This window comes from Pantherophis guttatus, chromosome 4, assembly GCF_059756535.1.
Source record: "Pantherophis guttatus breed Tessera chromosome 4, ASM5975653v1, whole genome shotgun sequence".
NCBI classification, from domain to species: Eukaryota; Metazoa; Chordata; class Lepidosauria; order Squamata; family Colubridae; genus Pantherophis; species Pantherophis guttatus.
This window is the reverse complement of record NC_142066.1, coordinates 92,805,380-92,825,842: the sequence shown is the minus strand read 5'-3', so window position 1 is coordinate 92,825,842 and position 20,463 is coordinate 92,805,380. Positions and strand designations below refer to the sequence as shown.

At 38.0% G+C, this 20,463-nt stretch overlaps 1 protein-coding gene across 4 annotated transcripts in view; it reads right to left on the bottom strand.

The window, feature by feature from the left end:
- Window positions 1-8,225: 8,225 nt before the first annotated feature.
- GLB1 (galactosidase beta 1) overlaps window positions 8,226-20,463 on the bottom strand; it is a 196,346-nt gene continuing 184,108 nt past the window's right edge. For all 4 annotated transcript variants that reach the window (XM_034404139.3, XM_034404140.3, XM_060683667.2 and 1 more), the window contains one exon: window positions 8,226-10,336. In XM_034404139.3, the coding sequence (XP_034260030.3) occupies window positions 10,091-10,336 (246 nt within the window). In that variant the 3' untranslated portion in view covers window positions 8,226-10,090. The remainder of the gene's footprint in view (window positions 10,337-20,463) is intronic.

Genomic DNA, 20,463 nt, shown 5'->3' with positions numbered 1-20,463 from the left:
CTACCCTTCCCGATGGCCCCTCATCGGGAAGGGTAGCCTGGTCAAATTCCTCCCTCGGCTGCTCTCTGGAACTCCCCAGGGGCTTTGGGAGCCTGGCTTGTTTCCAGTCCAGCCTCCACTCCATTCTTCCAGCTCGCTCAGGGGCTTCCACTTTTTCCAGGCATTGGGGTGGGGGAACTCAACCTCAGCTGCTTTAAGGATTAATTCCCACCAATACTCATGTCTTCTTGCTTCTGCCACTGGAGCAAGCATCTCAGCTTTGATGTCTGAGGGAGTGTGCACTCTGGCTGCAATCAGGCTCTCTTCAGATAGCCTGTCTTTGGCCATTGTTGCCTGATTTTCCCTCCCAGCACCCAAGATATCGGGGAGTGATTGGAATGTCCAGGATTCAGGAAGCCTGGTGATCTTGATAGATTTTAAAAGTAGTTCTAACTATCTGTGAAGTTTCCAAAAGATGCCCTCATTAATTCATGAGCCACGAGTCAAACTTCAAAAGAAATACAGTCATTTATTAGGAGCACCATTTCAGCAATATTCAGATGCAGTTAGAACTAATCCCACATAGATTTACTTTCCCCTATGACCCTGTCTCTCCCCTCCTCCCTGGCCATGTCATAAATCACATTCTCCAATTAACCACTTTGGCTGGCTGTGAAACCCAAAACTCTCCTACTGATTGCCGTAGAAAGGCATCTGTGAAATGTAGTTTCAGTTAGGGAAATCAGTCAGCTCCATTAGTTCTCCCTCCCTCCTGCTCATGGCAACTTGAAAGCTTTGCAACTTGACACTCTGACAGGTTATGGGCCCAGAGTACACAGAAAGACTGAACTGTAATTTAAGGTGAGGGACATCCTGTGTTCTAAGCAAAAGAGAACAAAGCTGTGAAAGCTTGCAGGATGGCTGTTGAATTTAAGGAGAGCTCTCTGCCTTGTTTGGGACAGAAGAACTATATTATTAGGGCTGCAAAGATGGAATGTTTGCTAAAGGCTAAAAAGCTCTGGGATATTGTTGCTAATCCACCCTAGGCACCATTAGCAGCTGCAGATCAGAGGCAGCATGACAAAGCAATGGCTTTCATAATCTTAAATTTAGAAGGAAAACAATTTATCAATGTAGCTGATTTAAAGACTACAAAGGAGGTTTGGCTGAAATTGAGAAGTGTGCATGTGAATGTGTCAGCATGCAATATTGTACAATTATCAGAAAAGTTATACAAAGTCTGTTTCAACCAGAAGAATCTGTGAAACAGAATTTTTTACAAATGCAAACTTTATTTGTGGAGTTAGAACAGCGTGGAATGAAGTTTCCTGAATCTCAGAAAGTGCTGCTGGTGTTAAACAGTCTGGATGAAACATGGGACATTGTTTCTGCAGTTTTTGAATGCAAACCAGAGCAGGAGTTGCATTTGGAGGCTTTAAAGGCTTCTTTAATTGCTGAGGAGAACAAGCGCCATTTTAGAAAAAGCCACGAGGAGAAATTCCTGAGGTGAGGGCCCAAGGAGTACAGAGAGAAGAACAATGGAAAGTTCCACAGACTGGTTGTCTGCAGAGAGCAGAGCAACAGACAAGATCTCTGCAAAGAGAAAAGTAGAAGTAGAAGAGACAAGCAGAAAGAACAGCAACAATGGAGGTGTTTCCTTTGGGGTAAAAAACACATTTAAATAAGGACTATTTGAAAGGAAAACCTGTTGGCAAGGAAGAAATTATTTGCAAAACAGAACCTATTTGCAAGGAAGAAACTCAGCAGATGGACAAATTGTTGTGACAAAAGTCAGCTATTACAATAGAAGAGACAAATGGTTGGTAGACAGTGGCACAAGTCAAACAATTGTTAATAATTCTAAATTGTTTTACAGGATGGATCCACCTGCTGGAGATGCAGTAGCCTTGGCAAATGGCCAGAAGGCTAAAGTCATTGGAAGAGACAGTGTGCAAATTCTATATCTGGAAATGAGGTTTAATGATATATTATGTGTGCCTGAAATGAAGCATAATTTGCTGAGTGTCTCTATCTTTATGTGTTGCAGGGACAAAGGGTTCAATGTGCCCAAACATTTGGAAATGAGGCACCATATGATTCATCTGTTCATCTCTTGCACAGAAAGCTTGGCCATGCTGGCTTCAGAGTTTTGTGAAGGATGGATGGACTAGTTTTCAGAAGGATTAAACTTAAAGGGATGTAAAGCATATTTAGACTGTGCAGTATGCAAGTCATCAAAGTCCAAGGCATTTCCAGTAAGCAAGAGTAGCGCAAGGCAGACAAAAAGAGCTCCAGAGATGGTACATGCAGATTTGGTGGGGCCAATGCAAGCCAGTTTGGGAGGAGGTAAGTATGCACTGGTCATTGTAGATGACTACAGCAGGTTTGGGTCCTGCTATTTACTAAAGAGTAAAATAGAGGTGCTACAGAAGTTTAAGCAATGGGTAAGCTTTGTAGAAAGAAGATATAAACAATAGATATGTCAGCTGCAAACTGACAGAGGTTCAGAATTCATGTCAGCAAATTTTCAACAGTGGTTGGGACAGTTAGGAATAAAAGACAGATGCACAAATCTGTACACAGCAGATGAGAATGGTGTAGTTCTTTCTTTCTTTCTTTTATTAGATTTATATACCACCCTACTCCCGAAGGACTCAGGGTGGTGAACAGGCACAAAAATAAAATACAAAAATACAAAAATTTAAAAGCAAAAATAAAACCAGATTAAACAATTTAGCCCGAGAGTTGAGTTTAGTTGAGAAGCGGAATGGGCTTACATACCATGAAGGACTCACTGCTGGAGGATTCTGGTCTGAGCAGGTCATATTGGTGTGAAGCCATGTTGACTGCTAATTATTTAATTAATAGGCTGTGGAGTTCATCCATTAATGATACTCCATATGCTATATGGGAGAAAACCATCTCTGGCACATTTAAGAGTTTTTGGAAGTAATGCGTGGGTGCATATTCCAAAAGCAGTTAGAAGAAAGGGACAATCAAAGGCTAGAAAGCTCAGGTTTATGGGCTATGAGCCTGGTTCAAATGGCAATGGGAGCAAAAGAATAGTGATTTCCAGGTCAGCTAGTTTTGCAGAGCAAAATTGGAATAGAATTGATGCAAATTTATGGAATGATTCACTTAGTGACGGTAACTCACTTAGTGATGGTAACTCACCTAGTGATGGGTACTCACTTAGTGATGGTGTCTGCGTTCAGGGAGGAGAAGCTGAAAAAGATATGAAGCCAGAGAGGGTTGCTTCAGGAGCAGTCAATGCCATGCAGGTCAGAGCGATGGAGCGATGGAATAAGGGGATGGAACAAGGGGATTTTGCTAGTAAAATAAAGTGTGTAAGTGTGTAATGTGTGGCATGGGTGGTATGAGCCAAGGCACTATAAGGAAGTGTTGGCATTAGCTAGAATTGAACAAATAAAATGGAAAGTCATGGACAAGGAAATGAAATCCATCGGTGAACATAACTTGTTCACATCTATGGCATTGCCACAGGATAGTAAAGCTGTAGGATGCAAGTAGGTAGGTAGGTAGGTAGGTATTTATTTATTTATTTATTTATTTATTTATTTATTTATTTATTTATTTATTTATTTATTTATTTATTGGTTCGATTTATATGCATTAATTTATATGCATTTACAATGCATTAAGCAATAGCCTTCATACTTTTGTATATACCTGCTTAGTAGGGCTTTCGGCCCCCCCCCAAGTGGTGTTCTTTTTATACAAAGTCAACTTATTGCCCCCACAATCCGGGTCTTCATTTTACCTACCTTGGAAGGATGGAAGGCTGAATCAACCTTGAGCCTGGTGAGATTTGAACTTGCAGTAATTGCAGACAGCTGGAGCTAAGTGCTACTTAACAGCACTTTAGTCCGCTGCGCCACCAAGGCTCTTGTCTTGTATACAAGAAGAAAGTACTGCCCAATAATGAGGTCCAGTATAAAGCAAGGTTAGTGGCACAAGGTTTTTCACAGATGAAAAACATGCATTATGATGAGGTATTTGCACCAACTGTAAAGAGTGAAAGCTTAAGATTCACACTAGTGTTGGCAGTGGCACACGGCCATAAAATTTGGCATTTTGACATAAACCACTGCATTCCTCAATGCAGAATTGGAGGAAAAAATTTTCATGGTTCAAGCACCAGGGTATGAAAGTAAAAAGCCTAACACAATGTATAAATTGAACAAGGCCATTTATGGGCTGAAGCAGTCAGCCAGGAATTGGAATATCTGTTTAGATACTGCATTGAAGGGTCTTGGGTTCAAGAGTTGCAAGGCTGATGATTGCATATAAACTGAAAAATTACAAGGTGGGGATTGTCAACTATTAGCATTTGTGGATGATCTTTGTTTCATTGCAAAGGATGTATCACAGTAAAAGAGTTCTCAGGTATTTGAAGGGAACTGTGAATGTGGGTCTTCAAATACAGGTATCTGAAGAATATTAAGATAATTTGATTTTGTTTTTATTCCAGTTATGAAGGGAGGAGTGTCAGTGTATGAATATTCATAAACTGGAATAGATCAACCAATGAATAGGCATAGCAACTAAATCAGCCAATTGAGAGCTGAGACAGACTGGAGCTAGGACATGGCTTAGGCAACTGAGTCTGTGCAAAAGCTTAACTGCCCTGTATAGAGGAGGCTGTCTTTGTATTAAGCTCTGTGTTTCTGAAATGAAACAACCCTGTGCATGCTGTCTGCTCTCTGAAATTAAACTAACTGTTCTCTCCTGCCTTGTGTTTAGCTTGTAACTGCTACATTGGAAGAATCTTCTATATTGGTATGGCGCATTTATCTTCATGTATTATTATGTATATAAAGAAGTTAATGAATCAGCTCAATCAGTTATCTGTGTGTGCTTCTGGATTTGATTTTTGCAAGAAACTCTCTCTGTATTTCTGTGTGTCTCTCTATGTCTGTCTCTGTGTGTTTATCTCTCTTTCTCTCTCTCTCTCTCTCTCTCTTTTCTCTCTCTCTTGGAAAGCCAAGGCGGGGCCAACCCGCCGAGCTCTCCTTGGGGCTTTTCGCTACTCCTTTTCTTTCTTCTTGGCAACTTTTTGGAAATCCGGGCTGGTTTAGGAACGAGGCGCAAGCCACGACGGAGCCTTCCCCGAAGACAACCCTCCTCCTCCTCTTGCGACCCCCTGGTCAGCTGTGGTGGGGCTAGGAGGGCACACGAGTGGGGAGACCCTCCTCAAGTGAGCGGCCAGGATTGGCCAAAATGCAGCAAAGGCACATGGGGCAGATGGGTTGACCATGTTACGGGTGAGCGTCTTTGGTGAGGGTGCTCCGGTTTTCTCTGAGCCTGGCCCCTGGGGCGAGCGTGTGAGGTTCAGCGGGGCTAGTCCCCTTTTCCCGCTGCCCTGAGCTTCTTTACTCCTCCAGCAGAGCGGTGCTGCCAGCGGCTTTGATTGAAAAGCATCCTCCAGGTGGCAAAAGTCCCCCATACAAGTTTTAAAGTGGCAGCTGGGCGCTGCGACCCTGTTCCCCTTTCTGTTGTCCTCTCCTCCCGGATCCCATTCCTTGTGTTAGCAAGGTTGGCATTGGCCGCGGCCAGGTCAGGCCAGTATCTCATGGCAGAGAGAAGTTTGCGCATATCCCCAAGTATCTGAGGCATGCCCAGCACCAACAAGGGCCAGAAGAAGTATCAGCAAAAGATGAGGCAATGGAGAATTAGCCCCGGCCGCTTCTCCATCCCCCACCGTAGCCTTTACCTTCTCAGGCCAGGTGAGGAGTGACTGGGAGGGGAGGGCAAGGGTGGGGATCACCCGACAGGGAGCCACAGCAGAGCCCAAAGAGCCGCATGCAGCTCTGGAGCCACAGGTTGCTGACACCTGTACTAGGGTTTTATAAAGTGGTACTAATAATTCAAGTGATTCTATGCCTTATACGTAAATGCTAGGTGGCGCTTATCATGTAATTTTGAACATTTGCTAAGGAAACACTCATAACCCGGGGATTACTGTATTAGTCTTTTTGGCTGCTGGCTCATATTCAAGTGATCATTCACTAGGACTCCAAGGTCCCTCTCAGTTACTGTTTTTGAGCCAGGTCTCTCCTAATCTGTACCTTTGATTTTTCCTGCCTAAATGTAAAACTTTACACATTTTAGACAAGATTCCTGGTGCATCAGATGAGAACACCTCAATGTAAATCATGTTTGAAGACTCACCTCATCTTCTATATTTGTTATGGCAAGCATTGGAGAGAGCATGTACTTTTGTTGAAGGAAGCATGTACTTTTGTTTCCATGAAGGAAAAACTTGCTTGTTATGACCAAATGTCTTGGTAGTTTCCAGGAACTGTAAGCCTGCATTGATATTGTGAAATTGTGATGAAAGAAATAAAGTTCCCAAATGGTGTATCCAGAAATAAAAGTATAATAATTTGAGGTAAATGTATAGGAAAGAAAGGAACAAAACTGACTTTAAAGTACACAGAAAGATTAACAGAAGGGATTTTTTTTGCAAGTAACTGTTTTATTTATTTTAATGGAGGACAAGAGGGAATATTGAGAAATGACACAGTGGGAGCAGTAAGCATTTAATGGAAAGCTACAAATCCTATTCATTTTTGACTATCAGATTAAAACAAAATCCTTTGTGGTTACTGTGAAAAACAGTATGAGAATCAAAGAACAGTGGAACAATCAAATAATATAGCAGGGTATGTAAAATCAGCTTTTGGAGGTAAATTAAACATTTTCCACATTTCATCCACAAATAATTAACATTCATACAAGGGTAGAAGAGCTTCCTTAACAAAGTTACTTTTGTACATAGAATTAGGGCAGGGGTGAAATCTAAAAAATTTCGCTACCGGTTCTGTGGTTGTGGCTTAATTAGTGGGCGTGGCTTGGTGGTCAGGTGGGCGTGGCCAAGTCGACCTCACTTCTTTGCCCTTTTTTAACCTACAGAACACAACACAACACAACTGGTTCACCCACAATATAAAAGCAGCTGTGCTCGACCCCAAATGGCCCCTGCAACAAGCAGGAACCTCACACAGCCACAAAAAACCCAAAAAACCAACTTTCACACTTTACACACACACAACACAACACAACACAATTGGCTCACCCAAAATGTAAAAGCAGCTATGCTAGACCCAAAATGGCTCCTGCAACAAGCAGGTACTTCACACAGCCACAAAAAGTCCAAAAAACCAACTTTCACACTTTACACACACAAAATTCCACATACAGCTTTGTGAGATTTTGTGTGTTTGTGTAGTTAGAGTGAAACACTACAGAAACACACTAAATCTCAGAAAGCTGCACAAATATTATTTTATTTTATTTTTATTTTTATATAAAAGCAGCTAAATTTAAAACTTCCTAAACTTTAAATGGCTAGGTCTAAAAACAGAACAACTAAAAAAAACCCCAATTAACTATTATTTTTAAAGTTCCCAAAGGGGAAAAAAACTTACCCAATTGAAGGGATAAGGCAGGCAGGCAGGCAGGCAGATAGAGTTGCTCACCAATGAGCTTGATTGCAGGCAGGGAGATTCAGTTGCTTGCTGATGCAATGGATTGCAGGGATTACAGCAAGCAAAGCAAGGCAGGCTTTGCAACCAGCGGTTCAGGATTCAGTCCAAAGAGCAAAGGTAAATAAGCTGGAGGCTGGGGGAGAAGGGATTTTTGCTACCGGTTATCCGAACTGCCCGCTGCCATCCCTACCTACTCGCCCAAGCCGGTCCGAACCAGGAGCATTTCACCCCTGAATTAGGGGCACCAATAGAAATCAGGGACTTATGCATATGCAATAGACTTTTGTCAACGTAAGTTTGATTCCTAATGACTGACTGACCCATATATAAAAATTATTTTGCCACGGCTAATTTCAGGGCTGTAGCCATGTCTAGAACATCATGAATCACTTCTGCTTCTGACAATTCAAAAATCTGCAATGTAAATCATCCTGAGCATGTAAACCATTGGGAGAATTCTCCAGAATGGCTGGTCTTGTGATGATGATTAGCTAGGTAATTTCACCTTCTATGATACAATTAAACTTAAGTATACTTTAAATGTATAATAAAAATAATTTAAAATAGCCAACAATTTTTGTGATTAAGGACTTTATACTAACTTGGTTGTGCATTATAATTTTGGCAATTCTGCATTTATTTTCAGATATTTATGATGAAGGGGAACCATGATGGATGCAGTATTAATAATTTCATCAATTTTAGCGCAGACAGATATATAAAAACACTAACATATTCCAGAACCAAACACATTTATTCTGAAAAGCTACAATTGTTCAAGGAAAACAGATACATGATACATCTAAGAATATCCAGTTAAATTTGGGTGTTAAAATAACACCCAGACACTTTTAAGTAATTATCACTTTGATTTAATATATGGTAAAATCAATTAAACAGAATTGAGACTTCATCAATGTCAAACGACTATTTTAGAAGCATAGAAGATATGTCTTCATTTTCATGTTAAGAACCACTTAGAACTGTAAGACTTCTCACCACTATCCAAGCATTTGAATCTGAATATTTTGACGGGTTCAACAATCAGTAAATCAAGTAGAATTACAAGTAGTATTTTTCAGAATATAAGACGCACCTAACTTTTTGGGTTTTTTTTAAAAAAGATTTTTTTTATTTTTTAGACAAACACACATACAAACATTCAATGTATTTCCTTTGGACAGAGTATTTGGCCGGTTCACAAATTTAAACAGTGTTTAGTCATTTCAATTAAATTTACAATTTCTATATTTCCTTTTTGCCATATTTATTCCTCATCTATTTTTTTTTTTAAAAACCAATATTACCCTTCATCCTCATCTCTAATCTTAATCAAATTCAATTTTTCCCTTCTATTCTATATTATACCCCTTCCCCTTCTAGTTTTATATCCATCCTCACATTGATTATGTAATTATCATAACAAATGTGGGTTAATTGTGTAATATTACAATTGTTTAATACAAATTCATTTTAATATAAATCAATTAGTTATATAACTATCTTTTTTGTATATTAATCAATATGAACATGAATATTCCAATTATTTCCATGCAATCCAATTTCATACAAATCAATTAATTATATTTGCTAATAATAATAAACCAAATAATTTTCCCCTTATGTTACTCATTTTCACATCTTAAACTCTCCCAATAACCCACATAGTTTTGCCCATATAATCCTCCAAATCACAACTTAATCATTTCTACTTTCATCACAATATATAATTAAAAATATTTCAATCATTACAATTTCCCTAATTAAATTTAAAAATGTTCTAGCTGTTATCCAAGCTATAATTTAATCCTTTTTACTTTCACCACCATATACCATTAAAGGTATTTCAATTGTTACAGTTTATACTTATTCATATTTCTAAAAAAAATAAAAAAATAAAAACTTATCATTGTCTAGATTTCAAAAATACAAGGACAAATATTCCAATTATTATTAATTTCATTTTTACAATCATGATTTCCCATTTATTTCTTATTACTATTCATATTTCAATTCTAAATATGCATAACATTTTTCTCTTTCATTTCTTTTTCTCCCTTCCCATTTTTATTTTTGCCTTTTTCTTTCTCCTTTTTTTCTTTTGTGTCTTAAAATCTTGAACTCTCCTCTTTTGCCCTAAATTTGTTTGCATCTACCTTTTTTGGTGAGGAAAAAGAAGAAAAAGAAACCTCCCTCTGCCTCTGCTTAATTTTGCCTCGTTGCAGCAAACAGCCTACTTTACTTTCAGTTTCAGCATAGCTTGATTAGCACAAGGGGAAAAAAAATCTGCTCCAACAATTTATCTCATTGCAGCAGGTAGCAGAGCCTTGCAGAAAACAGCTGAGAGCAAATCAGCTGAGAGTCGGGAGGCGGATCCAATCAACTTGTGCTAATTAGTCTATGCTAAAGCTGAAAGGAGCTGTTTTTTCTTGCTGTTTGCTTGCAAGGAGGTAACTGCTGCAAGGCACATGTCAAAGGGTGGGGGCCGGTGGGCGGATGGGGCTACATTTGGTGAATAAGACGCACCCAGATTTTCACCCCCTTTTTGGGGGTAAAAAGGTGTGTCTTATACTCTGAAAAATACGGTGCATAGGATTCAGTCACAAATCATTAGAGAACAGCTTCTCAAAATTGCCTTCATAATCAAGAGTTTTATTGAGGATGGGCTTATCCACAAATTCCACTAAACAATTCTGGATGCCACAAGGAGATTTCTCCAGCTCCAGAATGGTAATATTATTTGGAGAAGATGAAACAAGGATATCTCTAGGCACAAACAATGTTAACTGAGGGCCAAGGGATGGCCAGTAGCGTCCTAAATTAAAGCCATTAATCCAGACTTGTCCCTGCAAAAGAAAAAAAAAACACAATTTTAGCTATCCTGACCGCAACATTTATATGAAATCAAATCCAACAATGTTCTAATTAAGAATTCAAATTATGTGAATTTGAAGAATCCAAATTACTTGGAACCCTGACATTATTATCCTGTTTCCCCCAAAATAAAACATCCCCTGATAATAAGCCCAATCGGGCTTTTAAGCGCATGGCAATAAGGCCAGGCACTTATTTAGGGTTCAAAAAAATATAAGATAGGGTCTTATTTTCAGGGAAACACGATATTATTTATTGATTAGCCTATAGGCCACGTCAACGTATGAAGTTCAAACACCTATTACCAATACAATCCTATATAAACAATTTAAAATAAGATACAATAATTATAGAATAAAATACAATAATTTAATACATAAATATGTAAAACAGAATAAAATGACATAAAATTATATTTCTGCAATCTACCCCAATCAGGCCTGCATATGTTGATCTCAGTCGGACCATTTTAATCAGAAATTGTGCTGTATTAAATGTTGTTTTCAAATTCTGGCCACATATTTATACAATATGTATATTATATACATATAATATATATTATATATGTTATATTATATATGTGTGTCTGTATGTGTGTGTGTGTGTGTGTGTGTGTGTGTGTGTGTGTATGTATGTATGTATGTATGTATGTATGTATATATGCATATTCTTTCTAGCCAGGTTTTACCTATGTAAGCTATGATGTTATGCAGCCCTGGTTCTGTGAAATCTCATTCACAAGTTTCTGGGCTTTTTGTTTCTTGCTAACAGACAGCAAACTCTGCTGCCCTTTGGGAGTCTCAGATAGCTATTTCTGCCTTTTAAGGCGTCATCAGTGAGCCACACCCTCTTCTCAGGTATCCTCCCTGTAGAGGTACAATGTTTCTTTTTCTTTCTTTTTCGTAGGCTTTTATGAAATGCCTTCCAGGTGTGGGCCTGTTACACGCGCAATGACCAAATTGATCAGCATTGCATAAAAGCAAGCAGCTCTTCAATGGTGATTTTATACTCTCACAAAGTTGGTAGGGGCCGACAAAAGCTTAGCACAAGTTTTAAAATAAAATTTTTAAACTTTTAAACGTTCGGAGATTGTGATGTCTATCGCTTCTTCTATAACTATACCTGGAACTCGCATCTTCAGGACACATATGTGTGTGTGTGTGTGTGTGTGTGTGTGTGTGTGTGTGTGTAGTTAATATTTTGGGTTTCTTCCCGTGTAATTGTGGATATATCCCTAAAAGGGTAGAAGCGACGTTTCGGCAGAATCCCATCTGCCATCATCAGGCTTATGTCAGCAGTCATTTTGCACTAACTGACGTTGGTATTTCAAATCTGGTGCTGGTATTCTGGGATGGCTCCACCTTTTCATTCTGATTGGTTGGGAGTCCCAGTATGTGTTTATTGGCTTGGCTTCAGGTGTATGGTCGGTTTTCCTCCACTAGGTGGCAGGGCTTCATCTTTGTGGCTGGTTTGAATATGATTTGGTTGGGATTTTTTTGTGTAATGTTTGGTTTATGTTTTATATATGGTGTTAAGATTCGTCTATCTATGAGAGCAGGTTTCCAAATAGTAGGCAGACGTGAAGTGTCATCCCATTTATTCATGCAATATAGTCTTTTTTCTATTTCTATTGCTTCTCTGATTATCCTGCCATTGAGATGTTCTATTTTTGCAACTGTTTTTGTTTTATTAAAATTAATGTTGTGTCCTGTTGTATTTATATGTTGAACTAATGATGATGTGTGTTCTTGCTTTTGTATTGAGTTTTTGTGTTCCTCGATGCGCACACTCATTCTTCTGTTGGTCTGTCCAATGTATGTTGATGGGCAGGAAGCACACGGGATTTCGTATATGCCTTGATCTTCTAATTCTATTTTGTCTTTGGGGTTTCTCAGAATGGACGATATCTTTCTATCTGTGCAAAATATGGTTTTGATGTTGTGTTTATGTAGTACTTTGCTAATTTTATCTGTTGTTCCCCTTATATAGGGCAAGATGGCTTTCCCATTGTTTTGTTCCTCTTGTTGTTTTTTATTCTGTCTTGGTGTTGTATGTTTGATCATATTGATGACTTTATTTCTACAGAACCCATTTGATGTCAGTACATTAGTTAGTGTATATAATTCTGTTTGTAAATGTGCTTCATCAGCCAAACATTTAGTTCTTGTGGTTAATGTTTTGGCAACAGAGTTTATTTGTGCTGGATGGTGGTGTGATTTGGCGTTGAGATAGCAGTTCGTATGTGTCTTCTTTTGATAGATGGTATGTCCTAAGGTGCCATCAGATTTTTTATAAATTAATACATCGAGGAAAGGTAACTGGTTTTCTGATTCTATCTCCATGGTGAACTTTATTTTGGGATGGAGGCTGTTCAAATATACTAAGAAGTTTTCCAATTTATCTCTTCCATGTGGCCAGATCACAAAGGTGTCATCAACGTATCTGAGCCATAATTTTGGTTTCATATCATTATGCTATTATCGTTTTTTAAAACTTGCAGTGCTTTTTGTTCTTCTTTTGATAAATTGCTTTTAGGTGGTTTACTAGTACATAGAATGTTGGTGACGTCATGTCTGACTTTATCAGCATCGTCAGCACTGAGTTTCTTTAGGCTGGTTTCAACTTCGCATATGATGGTTTCTATTGGAATTTTATTGGGTGCCACTGCAAAATTAAAGCCCTTTGCTAAGACATTTGTTTCTGCTGTTGTTAATTTTCTATCGGAAGCATTGTATACTACTTGTTTTAAATGATGTTGTGTTGTGGTTGGAGGTTTTTTATGTTCTAATTTCTTAAGTTTCTTTGAATGTCTGTAAGTTTTATGAGTGGTTTCTATTTCAGATCTCCAGGTGGCAAGCTGTTTTATTTTGTCCCATAATATGGGGTGAATAATATTGCTTATCTTTAAGTATGAAGCTAATAGATCCTTGTTTACTTGATCTAATAGGAATCTTTTGCTATGGATTTCATTTCTAAGTAATGCCATTTCAGTTCTTTTAAGAATACATTGGATAGATGTTGTGTGGGTATGGAATTTCAATTTAAAGCAAGATGGTATTATATTTTGGTCACGACATTGACATAAAAATGTTAAATCACACAGTATTCGAGATCTTTTTATCTCTAACTTCTCATAAGTTCTGGTAAGTTTATACATCTCCTCCCCGTAGAGGTTTGATATTTGTTTATGTAAGTTTTCACGGGTATGTATGTGTGTATAGTTAATATTTCGGGTTTCTTCCCGTGTAATTGTGGATATATCCCTAAAAGGGTAGAAGCGACGTTTCGGCAGAATAAGTAAAGAAATCCAACAAAAAATTATCCCCAGAGAAAAATCATCAAAATGCCCAAAACTGTATGGCCTCCCAAAAATACACAAAGATGGAATACCTCTCAGACCCATAGTAAGTTCCATAGGCTCACCTTTACAAAATCTAGCCAGATATTTAGCAAAACATCTTCAACCTTACGCAGAATCTGCTGCCTCATATGTACAGAACTCATACCATTTCATACAAATAATAAAAAAGCAACACATAAAAGAAAGTGACCTTCTTGTAAGCTTTGATGTTGTATCACTATTCACACAAATACCTGTCAAAGAAGCCCTGTCATCAATTAAAAACAAATATCAACTACCAAAACATATCACAAACTTAACAGAACATTGTTTATCCAACACATATTTCATACACAGAGGACAGAGATATAAACAAGTAGAAGGTGCACCAATGGGATCACCATTATCACCAGTCATCGCTAATCTTTTCATGGAAGAATTCGAATCCAATGCCTTAGAAAAAACTGTTAACAAACCAAAATTATGGCTCAGATACGTTGATGACACCTTTGTGATCTGGCCACATGGAAGAGATAAATTGGAAAACTTCTTAGTATATTTGAACAGCCTCCATCCCAAAATAAAGTTCACCATGGAGATAGAATCAGAAAACCAGTTACCTTTCCTCGATGTATTAATTTATAAAAAATCTGATGGCACCTTAGGACATACCATCTATCAAAAGAAGACACATACGAACCGCTATTTCAACGCCAAATCACACCACCATCCAACACAAATAAACTCTGTTGCCAAAACATTAGCCACAAGAACTAAATGTTTGGCTGATGAAGCACATTTACAAACAGAATTATATACACTAACTAATGTACTGACATCAAATGGGTTCTGTAGAAATAAAATCATCAATATGATCAAACATACAACACCAAGACAGAATAAAAAACAACAAGAGGAACAAAACAATGGGAAAGCCATCTTGCTCTATATAAGGGGAACAACAGATAAAATTAGCAAAGTACTACATAAACACAACATCAAAACCATATTTTGCACAGATAGAAAGTTATCGTCCATTCTGAGAAACCCCAAAGACAAAATAGAATTAGAAGATCAAGGCATATACGAAATCCCGTGTGCTTCCTGCCCATCAACATACATTGGACAGACCAACAGAAGAATGAGTGTGCGCATCGAGGAACACAAAAACTCAATACAAAAGCAAGAACACACATCATCATTAGTTCAACATATAAATACAACAGGACACAACATTAATTTTAATAAAACAAAAACAGTTGCAAAAATAGAACATCTCAATGGCAGGATAATCAGAGAAGCAATAGAAATAGAAAAAAGACTATATTGCATGAATAAACGGGATGACACTTCACGTCTGCCTACTATTTGGAAACCTGCTCTCATAGATAGACGAATCTTAACACCATATATAAAACATAAACCAAACATTACACAAAAAAAATCCCAACCAAATCATATTCAAACCAGCCACAAAGATGAAGCCCTGCCACCTAGTGGAGGAAAACCGACCATACACTCGAAGCCAAGCCAATAAACACATACTGGGATTCCCAACCAATCAGAATGAAAAGGTGGAGCCATCCCAGAATACCAGCACCAGATTTGAAATACCAATGTCAGTTAGTGCAAAATGACTGCTGACATAAGCCTGATGATGGCAGATGGGATTCTGCCGAAACGTCGCTTCTACCCTTTTAGGGATATATCCACAATTACACGGGAAGAAACCCGAAATATTAACCATACACACATACATACCTGTGAAAGCTTACATAAACATATATATATATATATATATATATATATATATATATATATATATATATATATACACACACACACACACACACACACACACACACACACACACACACACACATATATATATACACACAAACACATACACATACACATACACATACACATACATATACATATGTATATATAAGGCAGCGTTCTAGGACCCATATTTTTTCTGCTTTACATCAATGACCTATGCAATCATATTAATCCTCATTCTAGGAGGATCATCTCAAACGATCTAAGCCCAGAGCTAAGAATTGTTAACCTAATTTTGCTAAGCTTCTTCTCCGGTAACATTGTATTGCTAACTAGGGCATACAAAACCTTTGCCAGACCAATTCTCGAATACAGCTCGTCTGCCTGGAATCCACACGGTATATCAGACATTAATACGATTGAGTAGGTCCAGAGGTATTTCACGAGAAGAGTACTCCACTCTACTCACAATAGAATCCCTTATGCCACCAGGTTGAAATTTTGGGCTTGGACAATCTGGAACTATGCTGCCTGCGGTCTGATCTAAGCATAGTATGCAAAATTGTCTGCTACAATGTCTTACCTATCAACAACTTCTTCAGCTTCAACTTCAATAATACACTTGCAAACAATCAATACAAACTCAAGATAAACCACTCCAAACTTGATTGCAGAAAATACGACTTTAGCAACAGAATGGTCAACACCTGGAATGCTCTACCTGACTCTGTTGTTACATCCTCAAACCCTCACAGCTTCAACCTTAAACTGACTACCGTGGACCTCACCCGATTCCTAAACGGTCCGTAAAGGGGGCATGCATAAGTGCACCAGCATGCCTACTGTCCCTGTCCTACTGTCCTCATTTATTTGTATTCATTTCCTTCGTTCATGTCCATGTTCATATTCAAACCTGCTATCTTGTAAATGTTTGACAAACTAATAAATAAATAAATAAAATAAAAATAAATAAATATGAGGTATGTTGTTTTAATATGAGTCTCCCACTGGGCCATACGTTTAATATATAGATCAAGGTACTTATCTCTTGACCCCTTATACAGCAATCAAATTAAGAATTCAAAATTCCCCACCTCAGCAGTGACATAAGAATTTGGGTTTGGAGCATTTATTAAACAAGCAACCAGAGGAATATCTGCAAGATTATATGGGGCATTACTGGATATGGCTTCAAATATGATCAGAAAACCAAATGAGCAATCTATGGACAAAGCTTCTCAATCTTAGCAACTTTAAGATGTGTACATTTCAGATTCCACAATCAGGATGATCACACATCCCAAAGTTGCCACTGAAGCAGGAGAAAGTTGGGAGTTGGAGTGATGGAAAGTGCCCATAAAGGCATTGTTGGAGTTCAATTCACTTCCTACACAGAAATGAAATCCATCTGGTAATCTCCTTAAACTCTATGCTAATATACATTCTTGGAATCACTGAAGGGTATTATGCTGGTTAGGAAAAACTGGAACAGTTTAAACAGTTTAAAATGAATTCAACCAAGTTACGCAAACTGTCTCTGCATATCACATTTTTAATTTTTGGCAACTCATTTTTGATGCATTTTTTATGCCTTTTAAAAAGTAGAAAACATTTTAAGACAGTTCTAGAGATATGATAAATCACATTCCACAAAGTGTTAAATAAGTTTCAACCTCAGAACATTCTTATCAAAATTATCTCTTGTTGAGGCTTTGGCAAAATTGCCATTGCTAGTCTGTGTGTGTGTGTGAGAGAGAGAGAATAAGAAAAAGACTTTTGCAGCATTAGGCTAAAATATGTAGCATTCTACTAATTAATACATAAAAAAAAAAAATAGAAGCTGAAAGTAACAATTCTCCCAAAAAGATAACCCTGAATTTAAAATGACCTCTGCAAAAAAGGCTTACCTGTTTCCATTACTATATTCATTGTGAATCTGACTCTCTTATTTCTTTTTTAAAAATAATTTTTATTAACAGTTTTTAAATTTTTTTTGACAGTTTTCTTCTTTACAACATTTCCAAATCGGTATACTTCTATTGTGTGTTCATTTCCCCTCCCCCTTCAATTTACCTTTAACTATACATGTGGTTCCATTATTTTTATATATATATTGATATATTAATATATTAAATTACAATCATACATTTTGTGTCATTTCCATAATTACAAGTTTGTTACTAGTTTCTAACTCCTATATCTTCCTCCTTTAGTCTTTCCTTAACCTTTACATCTATCCTCTAACCATTTATACCAGTGGTTCTCAACCTTCCTAATGCCGCGACCCTTTAATACAGTTCCTCATGTTGTGGTGACCCCCAACCAGGGGTGGGTTCTAAATTTTTTTACTACTGGTTCTGTGGGCGTGGCTTATTTTGTGGGCATGGCTTGGAGGTCATGTGACTGGGTGGGCGTAGCTAGCTGGTCATGTGTCCGGGTGGCCATGGCTATGTGTATAGGGACTACTCAGAGGGCTGAAAAAAGTCATTTCTGACAGGTCCTCGGACTTTTGACTGGTCCTCACACTTATGACCATCCTCACATTTATGCCTGTGCAGCATTCTTAACAACCATGTCACTCATTTCACAACTGCTTCTCTTCAACATGGTGATAAGATAGGGCAAAAAGCGTAAAATGTGAGGACAGTCGTAAATTCGAGGACTGGTCAAAAGTGTGAGGACCAGTCAAAAATAATTTTTTCAGCCCTCTGAGTAGTCCCTGTGCACAAAAGGACTACCCAGAGGGCTGAAAAAAGTGATTTCTGACAGGTCCTCGCACTTTTGACCGGTCTTCGCACTTATGACTCGTCATCATTTATGCCCATTGTAGCATTCTTAACAACTGTGTCACTCATTTCACAACTGCTTCTCTTCACCATGGTGACAAGATAGGGCAAAAACGTAAATTGTGAGGACAGTCGTAAGTTCAAGGATTGGACAAAAGTGTGAGGACCAGTCAAAAATAACTTTTTCAGCCCTCTGAGTAGTCTATATGCATAAAAGGATACAGCAATAGAGAGGGATGAAGGAAGGGAAGGGAAATTAGAGTAGGAGTGAGGGTAAGAGAAGGAGGAAGAGAGGAGGAGAAGGAGAAAGGAAGAGGAAGTAGGGAGAAGAAGAAGAGGGGGAAGAGAAAGTAAGAAGGAAAGAAAAGACAGAGGTGGTAGGTTTGAGGAGAAAGATTACTGTACAATAAAAAGATGAAAGGGAAGAAAGCCAACCCCAAACAAATATAAAGATATTAAGATAAAGAATGAATTGTTAAACTTTAAAGAATAAAAGAGAACAAACAGGAATAAATAGCAACAATTAGAAACACACATACAAGCATACAATGTATTTTCTTTGAACAGAGTATTTGGCCGGTTCACAAATTTAAACAGTTGTAGGAGGTTAGCACCCATCCCTTTCCTAGAAGAATGAAATATTTTGGGAAATATTAAAAAGGCAGAATATTATATTTCCCTGGATGAGAAATGGAGAAGCATATTTTACAGACAAAGCAGCTCCCACCTTCCTGCCCCCCACCCTTTGTTAATGGGCCAGAGGCAGAAAGTCAATCCTTTGTCAAAGGATATTTGCAACACAATAGCAACAGAAACTAACACAATGGACCCCATCTAGCAACTGAAACTCACCACACGTGACCTGGGAAGCATGTGACCTGGGAAGTACATGTGACCATCAGCCAGCAAGGCTAGCTAAGACCCCCACCCCCTGGGAGTCTGACAACCAATCAGGATACTCTTTCGGGGCCCCAAGAAATGCAAAGCCAGAGAGAGCATAAAAACCCGAGGATTTACTGTATCTGCCCCTTTTCTGTTCAGGAACTCAAGCCATGTGATCCTGTTCACCATTAAACCATCTTTCCAAGCAGTCTCCATGTTTCCAGTGTCTTTTTCCCCACTTGGAGCAGAACCCAGAAGGATATTTCTTCCAACACAGTGTTTAGTCATTTCAATTAAATTTACAATTTCTATATTTCCTTTTTATCATATTTATTCCTCATCTATTTTTTTAAAAAAACAATATTACCCTTCAGCCTCATCTCTAATCTTAATCAAATTCAATTTTTCCCTTCTATTCTATATTATACCCCTTCGCATTGTCATCTATTTTTATATCCATCCTCACATTGGTTAATTATGTAATTATGTAATACAGTTGTTTAATACAAATTCAACATTTTAATATAAATCAATTAGTTATATATCTATCTTTTTTGTATATTAATCAATATGAACATGAATATTCCAATTATTTCCATGCAATCCAATTTCTTACAAATCAATTAATTATATTTATCAATACTAATAAACCAAATAATTTCCCCCATATATTCCTCCAAACCACAACTTAACCATTTCTGCTTTCAACACAATATACAATTAATAGTATCTCAATTATTACAATTCCCTAGTTAAATAGAGCTTTTTTCTTTTTGTGTTTTAAAATCTTGAACCTCCTCTTTTGTCCTAAATTTCCCATTGTTTGCAGTTTTGCACCTACCTTTTTTGGTGAGGAAAAAGAAAAAGAAATCTCTCTGCCTCATTTTGTCATGTTGCAGCAAAGACCCTGCTTTACTTTCAATTTGGCTTTTTCAGCAAAGCTAGGGGAAAAAAATCTGCTCCAGGAATTTACCTCTTTGCAGCTAGCTAGCAACAGAGCCCTTTGCAAAACAGCTGAGAGCAAATCAGCTGAGAGTCCGGAGGCTGATCAAATCAACTTATGGTAATTAACCTATGCTGAAGCTGAAAGGGGCTGCTTTTTCTATTTTTGCAGGCACCGGTCTATTCATTTGTTTTCTTTTAACACTGATCAGCTGTAGGGCGGCTCTTTGAAGCCCCGCAGCAAGAATTTAAAGTTTTTTTCCCTCTAGCCATCAGCTGGGTCTCCGGAGGCAGCAATAGATTGGGAGTGGGCGGGGTAAGCGAACGGCGAACGGCGATCCAACAGAGGCAGAGGGTGAGGGTGAGT